We start from the raw sequence: 14,708 nt of genomic DNA, 5'->3' as shown, positions 1-14,708 counted from the left end.
GTCTACAAGAAGACCTAGAGAAACGACGAAAAGAAATAACCGATAACCCGTTTTGGACTGGGTTCCATGGACTCCTTCCCTATCTTATGCCATTCTTAGGCCCCCTGCTTTGCCTATTGCTCTTACTCTTTGTAGGACCTTTGGTTTTTAATAAGCTCATAACATTCCTTAAGCAACAAGTCGAGGCTATCCAAGCCAAACCCATACAGGTCCATTATCATCGCCTTGAGCAAGAAGATTATGGTGGTTCATACTTACACCAACCGTAAACCACCTTCCCTGTGCGCTGAACTGGACAGCCAACAACGGGTAAGAGAGTATCATCTTTCACTAACCTAAGACAGGAGGGCCGTCATAGCTACTGCCTAATCCCATGACGGGTACCAGTGAAGAGATGTGTTGCTCCAACCTAAGACAGGCGCAGTTCCTGAGGGACAATCTTCTAGCCACAAATAATAAAAAAGAAAGGGGGACCTGTCCGGAGCCATGAGGCCCGGAATTAGCCAACCTCTGTTGCTTGATCTCCGCAAAGCGGAGACAAGATGGCACATTTCCGGGTTCTTTATTATAAACATTTCCCGCGCGCGCCAACCTTTCCCGCGCACGCGCAAACATTTTCGCGCCCGGGAAAATTACAAACCCACGGCGCATGCGCAATTGTAATTTGAGAGAACCCAGCCCCCCGTTACCGCCCTCGCCCAACCTCTTCCCTTGCCAGCCTATATAAGGCATTACACTGCCACCATTAAACGAGACTTGATCAGGCTATTTGTCTTGTCTCCATTTCTTGTGTTTTCTTGTCTCCTCCATTCCCACTCCCCCTTTCAGGGTCCGTTCGACTGTCCTGCAGGTCGGGACAGGAATTGTTAGCATATACAGCCCTTGGTATTTTAATTATGAGACTAAAACTCTTCTTGACACCACACGTGTGTTATGGCGTCACTGATCTGCTCAAGACAGGTAACATGTTATGTTGGAGTATAGCTACTATAATAATTTTAGCCTTTCTTATTGAGTGGCCCTAAAATAATGAATTACAAAGTCTTTTAAGTGATTATAGTTAAAGCTCTTCATGGTTTTGTACTTATCTTTCTTAAAGGGTAAGGGCCAAAGCTGATCATTTTCTATCTTTCTAAAGACTTTAAAATAGTTGTTGGTGTACAACAAACACTGATTTAGTACAGACTGAGTTCATGGGTGGTTACTGCAGGTGCTGATAGAAAGCAGAGCTTAATTGTACAAATAATAACTTTTTTTGTTTTGACATTCGTATCACGAAGAATTCTAACAATGTCAAGTTATAAGTGCTTGAAAATTATATGTTCTTTTTTTTAGTGTCAAACTTAAATTTTTTTTTCATTTGGTACACATTTGTATGTACATTCTTGACTTGTGCTTTTTACAATTTAGTTTAAGCCTTCCTTGGCGGTTTGCTGCTCATTTCCCTGGAGAACTGCCTCCTTGCTCTGTGTTCGCAGACTGATGCTTCTTCATAGTGTCAGCTTTCCACCAGTCAACCAGCCTACGTACAACAGCAGCACCTCCTTTAAACGTAGCAGATAGTCACTAAGCACCTACACTGTGCACTCTAGGAATGGAGGATAGAGTAGTGGACAGAAAAGTCAAAAGCCAGTGTTTATAAGCCCTCAAAAAACTTGAAATCTAGCTCTGTAGACATGTAGAGAAAGATCAAGAGAACAAATTCTTGTTATGGAGTGTGGACTATTTGAATGTGGAAAAAAGTAGCCAGCCTCAAGGTTCCCAATCAGAATGTTGTATTATGTTAGAAAGGCACTACTTTCCTCCTTTCTGACCCCTTCAGGCTGGCACAGGAGAGGAGGCTGGTTGGAAGCCTTTAACCTTGAGTCTTTATCCCACAGCATGACTGATGATATAGGTTTGTGCAAAAGTAATTGCGGGTTTTGTCATTAAAATAGCAAAACCCGCAATTACTTTTGCACCAATCTAATAGAAAGTGTCACCCAGGGCAGGTTTTGCAAGTGTGGGGTTCCTGCTGGTCACACAGGACCTCACATTCAGAAGGACCCTGAACTTGGTTGAATGTTTGCTGCTGCTGTTTTGAACGTCTTAATAATTTTTTAACAAGAGACCCCACAGTTTTGTTTTGCCCTGGGGCCTTGTAAATTGCGTCGGTGGTTGTGGCTTTACTTGAATCTGGGAGTAGAGAAAGCAGGTTGAGAAAAGAGCTTCCTACATTGTGTTCCACTTATATGAGGCTGATGGTAGAATTCTTTTGATCCCGAAGATTATTATTTTGGGGCTTTTTCTTTAGGATAATTAATCCTTTTTTTGGGACTCTAGCAGAGGCCACATTCTTCTCTGGGAAGAAGTTTTGCATAACAGATGCATACTACTTTATACTAACAATTGCCAATGTATTCTTAATTTGGTTTCAGCTATTTGGATGGCTCTTTTGCAAAGTACATCCTGGTGCTGTTGTTTTTGCTATATTGGCAGCAATGTCAATACAAGGTTCAGCAAATCTGCAAACCCACTGGAATATTGTAGGGGAGTTCAGCAATTTGCCACAAGAAGAACTTATAGAGTGGATCAAATATAGTACTAAACCAAGTTAAAAAAAAAAAAAAAAGTCGTATTTTTTAGCTGTTTTTCCCACAATTTTGTATACCACTGCAAACTCTTAAACCCTAGTTACTTCCACTGATCTTACTCTTTCTAAGCAATGTTGCTTTTAGAATATCTAAAACAAAGGAGATATCAATCCTGTTTAAATGGTTTGCAGGGGAAATGTTATACATAAGTTCTTAGTAATTTATTCTGCCATTTTTTATAGATTTTAATTTTTTCAAAATTTATTCACAGTCATAAATGCCACATTTAAAATAATTTTTACTGTGCTTATTTTCTTAATGAATTTTTAATATTAGTCCTTCACATTCCTTCTTGAAATAAACTCACTCATGGAATAAAGTAATTTTTACTGTGTTTATTTTCTTAATGAATTTTTAATATTAGTCCTTCACATTCCTTCTTGAAATAAACTCACTCATGGAATGTGATATTTTACTCATGTGTGGAAAGGGAGTCTTTGTTGTCATCTGAGTGTCAAATGATTGAATACTAAATCATCTTCCAGAATTCCTTGTTACTATAAAGCTTTCCTAGTCCATTTGATACTTCTTTTCTAGATTCAGGAAAGATTTCTAAGATTTTTTTCTTAAAGAAAGAAAGAAATCTTTAATGATGAGATGATGAAGTTCTATTTTCCAAGGAAAATAGTTTACCCAGGCCTGGCTGCCAACTGCTACTTTATCAACCATCTGACTTCATTCTAATTCTGCCCTTGAATCTTGAAGTCATGAACCTGCTGGGCCTCCGCTCTGTTACCTGTGAAATAATTGATTTAAACTTGAAGGAGACCCCTTCTCACCATTACTGAGTGTCTTCCTGAGACCTTCCTCTTGCTTTCCAGATGCAGTGTTTTCGGGTGCCATGCCCAGGATGGCAAGTGTTAAGCTCTCTGCGCTTCGGCCCATTGTGACTCATCCACATTATGAAGACACAGGCTTGAGGTCAGTGCACAGTCTTGCATCATCAAAACAAACCTTCCATGCAAATGGACAGTGAGTGGAGGACACCAGCAAAGTAATGAGGAATGTTCCAAAAGGATATGATGAACTGAGGCTTATCGAGTCAGGGAGCAGAAGGCTGAAATAAGACTGCTAAGCTCTAAACAAATCCGTTAAGGCTTCACAGGGCAGAAAAGTGACAACATTGGGGGCCATCTTCTCTACCAGGCAGAAAAAGGAAGTCATACTCTAGCACTTTCCCACAGGTTAACAGGGCTCTAAAATGTCTAAGTTCTTTTCATCCTGTAACTTCCTGAAGAGTTTAGCTTAGAGTGTTTATTAAGGTTTTCTCATAGGTGATTTTTCTTGAGTTTGGAGAAATGATTTGAAATAGAATCCCATTCAAAGAGGAGTTTATTCTGGTTTTCACCAGTATAGCCTGTTAGAATGATCTTGGGTGTTTTCTGTTTTTTAGATTTTTTTGAGACTTTAGAAAATAATTTAGAGACGTGTTGTCTAAATTATTTTTTAATTTAATTTTTCATGCAGTTTCTAAGGCAGGTGAAGCTATTCATTTTCTAAGTGATTAGGTGAATCTTATTAGCATCTTCTTTTGCATAACAATGGCATGTACATTTACAAATAAGCTTTTTCATTAAAAAATCAATCTCATCAAGCTAATTTCCAGACCAATTTTGTTAAATAAGTTTAGTTTTTCTTAAGTCTAGAAATAAAATGAAGAACCATTTAATGTGAATTACTGTTGATGTCTAAGCTGGGACTGTTGCAGCTTCAGAGTAGTCCTGTAGTTGTGTTTGCTGTAGTTCATCCCTGTTCACACACAGGGTACCTCACTCTTACATGTGATGGAGTAGTAAAGAATTTAAGACAAATAAATAGGTGAACAAACACAAAGATGACCAAGTTTGGAAATGTAGGGGTGCGTTAAAGGTGACTCTCATCTCCCACGACTTGTCCTCCTTCCACCTTCTGCTTTTGACCTCACTGATGCCCTTAGCCGGAACTTCCATGGAGAATTTCCTCCTGACTGGATTCCTCTTCATCATCGTCTAGTCTAATTCAGTGCTTTCTTCCAAATGTGTTGATTATATCGTTTTAATCTTGAAAATTTTGTGCACAATTATTTTTCTTTAAAGAGCCAGAATGAAAATAGTATACTCAATGTATAGTCGGAAAGCAGCTGAAGAAGTGAAGCGAGAACTGATAAAGTTAAAAGTGAACTATTACATTCTAGAAGAGTCATGGTGTGTAAGAAGATCCAAGTGAGTATCAACACAGTTAACATTTTATAATCAGAAGACATGAAGGTTAATTCAAGCACATGGCAAATACTTTGCTGGTGACGGGTGTGTATATAACATAAAGTATATGTGGAAAAACTTTTTTTTTTAACAGGCTCTCACTCTGTCGCCCAGGCTGGAGTGCACTGGCATGATCTGGGCTCACTGCAGCCTCCGCCTAATTTTTGTATTTTTATTGGAGATGGGGTTTTGCCATGTTGGCCAGGCTGGTCTCAAACTCCTGGCCTCAAGTGCTACTCCGGCCTTGGCCTCCCAAAGTGCTGGGACTACAGGTGTGAGCCACCACGCCTGGCCTGAAAAAACCTTTTAGATAGTGATTTGGAGACTTTCTTTTCTAGTCTTTATAAATATCTTTTTTTTAAATAATGATTTGTATGTGTACTACCTTAAAGAAATTTTTATTGGCACTAGTTGATAATCTCCCAAATTGTTCATATTTGCTTTTGATGTTTTAAAAGAAACTTTTATTTAAAGTTGGATATATTTTCTTTCAAAAGACTTCCAGGGTCTGAAACCAAGTAATAGGGAGTCTCTTTTGGTGAAGTCAGGCAGCTGAGCACCAGGGGCCGCATTATCCGTACTAGGTCTCTGTGCTACACCATGTCCTATCGATGGATGGGATACCCTGTCAGCATCAACTCAGACTGAAATTTTTCTTTCCCGGTGTTTCACATCTTATTTGAATGGGAAACTAACTTTACTGCGACCCACATTCTCTTGGGTTTATAGTTTTTAAAAGTTTCTATTTCCACAGAGATGTTTACTAAGCTGAGTATAGCCCCAAGTGACAGGAAGATCTTCAAAGCAGATGTGAGTCTAAAGCTAAGAATGTGGCACGTAAGTGACTGGACAGCAGGTTACAGTAGCCTGCTTTTAAAGTACCAAAACATTCACTTCATGAAGAGCACAGTACAGGAACAATTTTATCAGAAATAAACACTATTTTATGAAATAATAATATTTTTAAAATTCTTACTACTCTGTAACTAAACAAAAGTGTTCAAGAGATTGTTATATTTGTGGCTTGATCATACTTGCCCACCATATATTTCAGTGACACATATGGGATTAAGACAACATTGTTAAATACTGAGTCGTGAGTGAAAAATAGTTCTGTGACATAGTATTTACAGCTTTGCTCATCAGGCAACTAAAATAATTGATTATAGAATGATTTTCCTATGAATATGTGCTCCATGGTTTGAATTCAGTCAGGATTTACAGAAAATGTTATTTTGTAATAATTCAGAAAGTGTTTTAAGCATTTGTGAATATATATGAAATTCACATACTCACCTTTAACATTGTTATATAAATTTAGGACAGAAAAGTTCTAAGCATCTTATGACGATCTTATCAGGAAATTATATGAAATGAATGGTAGGCTGACATTTGCAATAGGAAGAACTCAGTTCTTAGCATAGCTTTCTACTAGAATTGGGATCTTCTTTATTTCTGTGGGCTTCACTCTCTCGAAATAACTGTAAGTTGCTGGAACATAAAAATAATTTTCATAACCTTTTTTCTCCAAGCTAACAATGAGCCTTGATGAGAGAGTTCATTTTTCCCTAGACCCCCGTGTAGAGCCTGAATATGTGAAAGCTGCAGAGGCTTTGTGCTGTAGAGTGTTGGGAGAGCTCCCTGGATTTGCATAGCTCTAACAGTCTCATGTTCGGGTTCATGCTGTTTGCACAGTAGGCAGAGCACTGTTTTACCCACACAAGAAGGGATACGAAGGCAAATTCAGGAAGTATGGCAATAAACTTTGCACACTAAACAAAATAGCAGACACTGAACTGACTTCAGGTCACTTACGAGCACTCAGACTGAGAGGTGGGGTGCAGAAGAGGGGGTGCTGGATTTCCCCATCTGGACCTTGACTTGCCATTTATTGTGTCTGTCACAGCAGGAGTTGAGTGGGAGGAAGTTACGAAAGTGACTCTCTCATCTGTTTTCCCACTCATCAACACAACACTCTCCATCTAGTACAAGATCTGAGCCAGGCTGATGATGCGCTGGCCGGAAACCTTGGACAGGGCCACTCTCTTCAACCCTGACACAAAACAGAAGCTGCGCTTTCTGTCCCGACAGGGAAGCGAATGGGGAGTTCAGACAGGAGGGAAGTGAAGAATGACTAGTATTTACCTAGTGTTTACATTTAGAGTAGGAAGTTTCTTGACAAAGCTTTCTGCCAGGTTTGGGACCTTCCTTACCTCCTTGGCCTTCACTCTCCATTTCAGTTGTGATCAGCCTGAAACCCCTGCAGACTGCTGGGACATGAAAGTCTGTCGGAATGGGGGAAGCAGATGGGGAACTCAGACGGGAGAGGAAGGGAAAGAGGGACCAATATTCATCTAGTGCTTAATCTGTGCCTGGCAGTTGGTGAGCACTATGTTTAAATGATCTCATTTACAAGTGGCTTAATTGTATGGCTTGATTATTCCTTAAATATTTGACACTGTGTTTAAATATAAACACTCAAATCTATTTGCATGCAAATTGTAGATTAGTTTTTAATTAACTACAGTTCTCTGTTTTCTTTTACTCCAATAATAGAGTTGACATAAAATACATGTATTTAGAAGAAAATTATTCAGATTTCCACTAATGCTATTTGCAGATGGCTGGCCTGGGGAAACCTTGGGAAACTCAGATGAGGACTAAATCGTGTTGCACAAGGCACCCAGAGCTCTCCAAGACAGCTGTTTGCCCTCTCTTTTTCCTAAAAGCTGTTGAACTCAGGAAAACTGTGGGTCGTTCTCTAGTTTCCGTGTGTCTCACTCTCTGCCACCATGGGCCCTCAGTGTTGTAACAGTTCAGCCTTGACGTGTATGAGAAAATTACAAGGTAGAAAACCCATGTCCAGCCATATGATCATAGGTGTTCCATGTCAGCAGAAACCAGTGTCAGCAAGGGGGGTGCAAAAAGTGTGCACTTGAACCCTCTTCATGGGAACTCTCACTGGCAAAACATTTCTAGGGGATAGTTTGATAAAGGGAAGGTAAGAAAAAATTGTGCAGTCCTTTGGCAGAGTGATAATGCTGCCTCTGGAGCAGGCGTCCCCAAGCCCCCGGCCATGGACCAGTACTGGTCTGTGGCCTGTTAGGAACCCAGCCCCACAGCACGAGGTGAGTGGAGAGTGAGTGAGCATTACAGCCTGAGCTCTGGCTCCTGTCAGATCAGTGGCAGCATTAGATTCTCATAGGAGCACGAACCCTATTGAGAACTGCACATGCCAGGGATCTAGGGCACATGCTCCTTATGAGAATCTAATGCCTGATGGTCTGAGGTGAAACAGTTTCATCCCAAAACCATCGCCCCCACTCTCCAGTTCATGGAAAAATTGTCTTGCACTAAACCAGTCCCTGGTGCCAAAAAGGTTGGGGACCATTGCTCTAGAGGTTTAGCTTGTAGAAGGGAGCTTGGTACAAGACTGCTTGTAGCTGCATTGCTTTATAATGGCAAGATGGGAAACAAAGTGTCTGTAAAGAACTGGTTAATACATATGAGAACTAGCAGTTTTTAGAACAATAGAGTAGGTCTTTATGCACTGAGATGGAAAAATAGTGCCACATTTTATTGTTGAGTATAGATAGAGTCCCAGAATAATTCCATTTTTGTAAAAACAACTCAAGAGCATCTGTCAGGGTTTTCCAGAGGGACAGAACTAATAGGATAGATGTATATATGAAAGGGAGTTGATGAAGGAGTACTGACTCACACGATCACAAGGTGAGACCCCACAATAAGCCGTCTGCAAGCTGAGGAACAAGGAAGCCAGTCAGAGTCCCAAAACCTCAAAAGTAGGAGAGCTGACAGTGCAGCCTTCAATCTGTGGCTGAAGGCCCAAGGTCCCCTGGCAAACCACTGGTGTAGACCCAAGAGTCCAAAAACTGAAGAACTTGGAGTCTGACGTTCAAGGGCAGGAAGTATCCAGCTAGGAGAAAGATGGAGGCCAGAAGACTCAGCGAGTCTAGTCCTTCCACATTCTTTTGCCTGCTTTTATTCTAGCTTGCTGGCAGCTGATTAGATGGTACCCACACAGATTGAGGGTGGGTCGCCCTCTCCCAGTCCACTGACTCAAATGTTAATCTCCCTTGGCAACACCCTCACAGACACACCCAGAAACAATACTTTGCATCCTTCAATCCAATCAAGTTGACACTCAACACTGACCATCATGGTATCTATGTATATAATGATATCCGTGTCTGTATGTGTGTCTGACATTGGATAACAAAAGATCCAGTAAACACCAAATATTGTATGTTCTCACTTGTAAGTGGGAACTAAGCTACCAGGATGCGAAGCATAAGAATGCTATGGGCCGGGCGCGGTGGCTCAAGCCTGTAATCCCAGCACTTTGGGAGGCCGAGACGGGCGGATCACGAGGTCAGGAGATCGAGACCATCCTGGCTAACACGGTGAAACCCCGTCTCTACTAAAAAATACAAAAAACTAGCCGGGCGAGGTGGCGGGCGCCTGTAGTCCCAGCTACACGGGAGGCTGAGGCAGGAGAATGACGGGAACCTGGGAGGCGGAGCTTGCGGTGAGCTGAGATCTGGCCACTGCACTCCAGCCTGGGCGACAGAGTGAGACTCCGTCTCAAAAAAAAAAAAAAAAAAAAAAAAAAAAAAGAATGCCATGGACTGTGGGGACTCGGGGGAAGCAAGGGGTGGGGTGAGGGATAAAAGACTACACATTGGGTACACTTGACACTGCTCTGGTGATGGGTGCACCAAAATCTCAGTAACTGCCGCTGAAGAACTTATCCATGTCACCAAAAACCACCTGTTTCGCAAAAGCTATTGAAATAATTTTTTTTAAAAAAAGGTCCAGCAGGATATATGCTGGACTGTTTATAGAAGTCACCTCTGAGAAGTGCTATTGGAGATGATGGTGACTTTCACTGCTTAAAATGTATGTAGGTCTATATTTTAATACTTCTATAATGACTGATTACTGCTAAATTAAAGATGTTATTTAAAAAGGGAAAATGATGTACACCCAGGTACAGTGTTTGCCTCATGGTGGAGAGTGAGGGAGGGACTGCTACTAAACCTAAGAGGGACTTGTTGGGAATTTTTTTTCTCTTATTTAAAAATAAAAATAAAAAGGGAAGCAATTATGACAAAACTTGAGCAGTTGTCAATTCTCTATAATTTTCCAATATGTTTTTCTGTTTTTTAAAATTCCTCAAAAGGTAGATAACAGTATCCAACAGTTATATCTATAAAACTGTTATTGATTTAAAATAAATGGTACTGTTATTTTGAAGGACTTATTTAGGCAAATGTCATATGATGCCAATTTTACTTATTCTGTTCTTTATAAAGATATATTGCTTTTGAGACTTAATTGTGTGTTTAAGATGTATGCTCAACACTACCAGAATTTCTTTAAATTGATTCATTCTAGAATATCGACTGTCCAGTTTAAGATGGTTTGACCTACTGATTTTTTGACTTTGTGACAGTGTTAAGGCCATATGCATTCAGTAGAAAGCATACTTCAAATACCCATACAACCATCTGTTTTTCAGTTTCAGTACAGCATTCAGTAAATTACATGAGATATTCAACATTTCGTCATAAAATAGCATTTGCATTAGATGATTTTGTCCAGCTGTCAGCTAATGCAAGTGTTCCTAGCATGTTTCAGGTGGCTCAGCTAAGCTGTGATGTTGGATAGATTAGGTGTATTAAATGCATTTCAACTTATAATGGGTGTATTGGAACATACCCTATTCTAAGTTGAGGAGCATCTGTACAATTAATGCAGCTTCCCTGTGAACTAAGCATATTTGTTCATTATAATTTTTTAAAGCAATATTATACCTTTTTTCTGTGTGCTGGGCATGGCGCTAGATACCTGATCTCTCATAATTCTCACAACAAACCTATGTCATGGGTGTTTATTTCCTCATTTTACAAATGTGAAAACTAAGACCAAGGGAAGCTACCTGCCCAGAACCACATTGTTGGTAAGTAGCTGCGGCAGAGTTTAACTGAGGTGTCTCTTTCCCCAACACCTGGATATGTGTATCTGCAGGTCTGTTTCTTTCCTTACAGTCACCTTTGCTGCATTCACCTTGTCCTAAAGTGAGTCATGGCAGCCTATAAAGACTTAAAATAGCTATATGACAGAACTATTTAAAAACTAACATAATTTAAGAGGAAAAAAGGAAATGAGGTCAGGAATATAAGAAGTGCCCTGCTTTATCTGCAGTTATATAATGCACATTGATTTTTAATGTGTACATTCATTTTTCTAGGCCTGGTTGCAGTATGCCTGAAATTTGGGATGTAGAAGATCCTGCCAATACTGGGAAAACTCCCTTATGTAATCTCTTGGTGAAGGATTCCAAACCTCACTTCACCACTGTATTCCAGAGCAGTGTTTACAAAGTCCTAGAAGTTGTAAAAGAATGACTGCTACATGAACTGCTGCCTATGGAGAACTACATCAGTAACGGTTTTAAAGTTTTGCTAAGTCATGTGTTGTTCATATCCCAAAAACTTTTGTAGGTAACTGTTTTCAAATAGAAAACGTTTTATTTGGTCAATTTGAATGTCATTTTAATTATAAAAATGAATTTTACCTTTATCAATTGGTTACTGTTTCAGTGCACCCTTTAAAATTTGCTATGCAAATGAGTATATGCTTGTACTTGACTTTGATATTTGTGCTAAGGTGAGCAAAGATACCTGTATAAAGAAAACACAATGGGTTGAGATAAGGGTGACATGAAAATACAGAACAATTCTGACTATGTAGGGGCTGATTTTATAGTGTAAGAACTTTTAATGCTTCTTTTTTCTGCCTCTCGCTGTTGTCTTTTGGACATTTCAGTGATTATTGTAAGTCCTTCGGTCACGTCAGCCCCTGTCATCAGCTTGAGTTACAGTAGATGGGGCAGACATGGAATGTTTGCTGTGTAGAACTGTCTGTCTGTTTTCCTTCCTTGTGCTCTTTTTGTTCTCTCTTCTCTTGTTAATGAAGCTTTTCCTGCCCATTATTAATCCAAACTCTTGGACCTTGTGGTTAGGAAATTCCCTTAACTTCCAGCGATGTGGCATTACCATGTCTCTCTCTCTCTCTCTCTCTCTTGCTCTCTCTCTTCTCCTCCTCCCCACATTTTCTGTCAAATAAGTACGGTTTACTCATTTAGTTGCTTATCAGGTACTTATTCTTGGTTTTAAAAAAATTAATGGTAATTGTATTTTTCTCATTTTTTAGCATTATTCAAATGTTTATATTTTAATACCTTGAAACCACTTTAAAATTTTTTCATGTTTACTTACAGTTTTAAGAAAAACTATTTTGAACAACCCCAAATATAGTACATCTAGAAACTAATGTATATTTGAGTAGACATCATTTATAGTGGAACAGTAGACTAGTACATGGTAATTTTTCTTTTATTATTAAGATACAACAAAACATGACTAATTTTGCTGTCAAAAAGGTAAAGAATAACAATAAATGGAGTTTTTATATTTTACTTTTAAGATTACCTGTCTTTAATAAGACAAAGCCTTAAGCTTTATGTTATAATTTTGGTTCTAAAAATCATCATTTCAGTATGAGGAATGTGTCATGCGCGTCCGTGTGAAGAGACCACCAAACAGGCTTTCTGTGAGCAATAAAGCTTTTTAATCACCTGGGTGCAGGTGGGCTGAGTCCAAAAAGAGAGTCAGCGCAGGGAGATAAGGGTTGGGCCATTTTATAGGATTTGGGTAGATAAAGGAAAATTACAGTCAAAGGGGGCTTGTTCTCTGGCAGGCAGGAGTGGGGGTCACAAGGTGTTCAGTGGGGGAGCTTTTTGAGCCATGCTGAACCAGGAAAAGGAATTTCACAAGATAATATCATCGCTTAAGGCAAGGACCAGCCATTTTCACTTCTTTTGTGGTGGAATGTCATCAGTTAAGGCAGGGGCAGTGTATTTGCACTTCTTTTGTGATTCTTCAGTTACTTCGGGCCATCTGGGCGTATATACGTGCAAATCACAGGGGATGCGATGGCTTGGCTTGGGCTCAGAGGCCTGACAGAATGAGTATATTTTGTCCTCCTCTTTAGTTTTTTTCTTTCTATTTATTTTTATTTTGAAAAATATCTACACCTTCTTTGAATTCCTTGTATGAATTTTTGTTTCTTAGAAGTTAATTTGTGTGAAATGAGATTCTTCAAAACAATGAAACCTCATAGCTCTGAGAAAAGGTTTTAGGCTTTTAAATTCTAAGCAAACCGTGACTATGGCTGACTACACATTTAATTATCCAGCTTCTCTTTCTTAACCACAGGCAGATTAACCTCATTGTGGATTGTCCTTGAGACCTTAGTCCTCAGGGATGGTTTCTGGTGCCCACTCCTGGAAGCCGCTCTTCCCTTTCTACCTTCTTACCAGAGCCCAAGGGCAGGCCTGGTCTCGGGGAAGCAGCAGCTTGCCGACCTGAGTCAGCTGCGAAGCCTGAGGAGTGTGCCCTCAGAGAAGCACCGCCCCCAACCCTGCCCCAGAGCCCAGAGTCGCAGCTCCCAGGGATGCTCCTTCCCTGGGAGTGGCCCAGGAGAGGGACTCTGGCAGTGTTCTTCAGATTTGGGGCCGCTGTTTCTCATTTGCTGGTTGACTGTTTTTATTTCTTAGGCTTTTGCTAGTTTTAGAAAATAGGGAAGCAGCCCGTGATTTGTAGATTAAAGGCGACATTTGAGCGATGATGCACAACAGTCCAGGAAAAGGGGCAGTGGACACTTGAGGCTGAGGATGGGAGTCGACATGGGCGGGGAGAGGGAGGTGCGCTCTGCTTATCTGTGATTGTTGCTCACCTGAGTGTGGCTGATTGTGTACATCCAGCAGTTACAACTTTTAAAAATTATACTTTTACAGTTATTTTGTATTTTTCTCACCCCCAGTAATTTCCTTCCAAATAAGTTCACATGTAATAAGTAGAAATACCATATAGGAAAAAAACTTTAAAAATACTATTATAACTGTTTCATTTGCTGGGAACCATTAAAAGTAGTGTAAATTAGCTTTTTCCAGAAGGATCCTTTGTAGCAGTATTCATGAATGTAACCCCCAGAAAAAATGTGGCTACATATTAGGGGAGCCAGTTTGGAGCAGAGGCCTGAAGGTCCCTGCTATGCAGCCGTGGCCACAGCTCACAGCACCAGTGCTGTGGAGCACCCGCACCTTTGATGGCAATGCAGAGTGGTAGCAGGCTCCATAGGCGTGACAAAACTGTATTAAAACAGTGTTTTGCATACTTTTAGCATTTAAAAATATTTTTGCTTTAGTGTGAGGAAGGTAAGGATGGGCAAAGAGGCGATCAAAATAGCTATTGCTATGACATTTTCGAAAACAAAGTGGTGTTGTATTTCTTTGAAAAGATAAGCCTCTAAAAATGCTTAGCAAAAAAAGTATAGTGTTAAAATAGGCAGTGATATTAATGAGAAACTGAAAGTATGTATCAGGAATAAAGTGATATTGCATAGGAGTATTGTATTTTTATGAATTTTATGCCAGTTGTTTACATGTACTATATATGTTAAATTTTTAAAAAATGAAAAATGAGGGAAGTATTTTTCTTGATTGTTATTTTCATTTCCACCTTGATTGTGATCAAGTTCAGCTTCATTTTGTAGTCAGATAGCCATGAACTGGTTTGAGTCAGATGGCAGTCCTGAGAAGAGAGGGAGGGATCACAACAGTGGGAGTAGCCTCTTTGATCTTGTTGGTAGTGGTAGGTACTGAGATTATCCAAACGTTTCCTGTATTTATGGTATAGTCACTTACATTCCTTTTTCCTTTTCATCAAGGGACACAATAATTCATTCA

General features: G+C 39.9%; 1 protein-coding gene across 1 annotated transcript; it reads left to right on the top strand.

The window, feature by feature from the left end:
• Positions 1-933: 933 nt before the first annotated feature.
• On the top strand, positions 934-14,446 carry LOC105520296 (probable C-mannosyltransferase DPY19L1). Its single transcript, XM_011953927.1, has 6 exons — positions 934-960; positions 2,418-2,592; positions 3,455-3,554; positions 4,709-4,834; positions 11,148-12,467; positions 12,925-14,446. The coding sequence occupies exons 1-5, from the start codon at positions 934-936 to the stop codon at positions 11,302-11,304; spliced, it is 585 nt and encodes a 194-aa protein (XP_011809317.1). The 3' UTR covers positions 11,305-12,467; positions 12,925-14,446.
• Positions 14,447-14,708: the final 262 nt, after the last annotated feature.

Source organism: Colobus angolensis, unplaced genomic scaffold (genome assembly GCF_000951035.1).
Source record: "Colobus angolensis palliatus isolate OR3802 unplaced genomic scaffold, Cang.pa_1.0 Scaffold378, whole genome shotgun sequence".
Taxonomy (NCBI): Eukaryota; Metazoa; Chordata; class Mammalia; order Primates; family Cercopithecidae; genus Colobus; species Colobus angolensis.
The sequence above is the reverse complement of the archived record's forward strand: the minus strand, read 5'-3'. Positions and strand labels throughout refer to the sequence as shown.

Coding starts and splice junctions, on each gene's coding strand:
- LOC105520296 (XM_011953927.1), top strand. CDS start 934: ATGGCGTCACTGATCTGCTCAAGACAG. Junction 961..2,417: donor CACTGATCTGCTCAAGACAG/GTAACATGTTAT, acceptor ATTTGGTTTCAG/CTATTTGGATGGCTCTTTTG. Junction 2,593..3,454: donor CAAATATAGTACTAAACCAA/GTTAAAAAAAAA, acceptor CTTGCTTTCCAG/ATGCAGTGTTTTCGGGTGCC.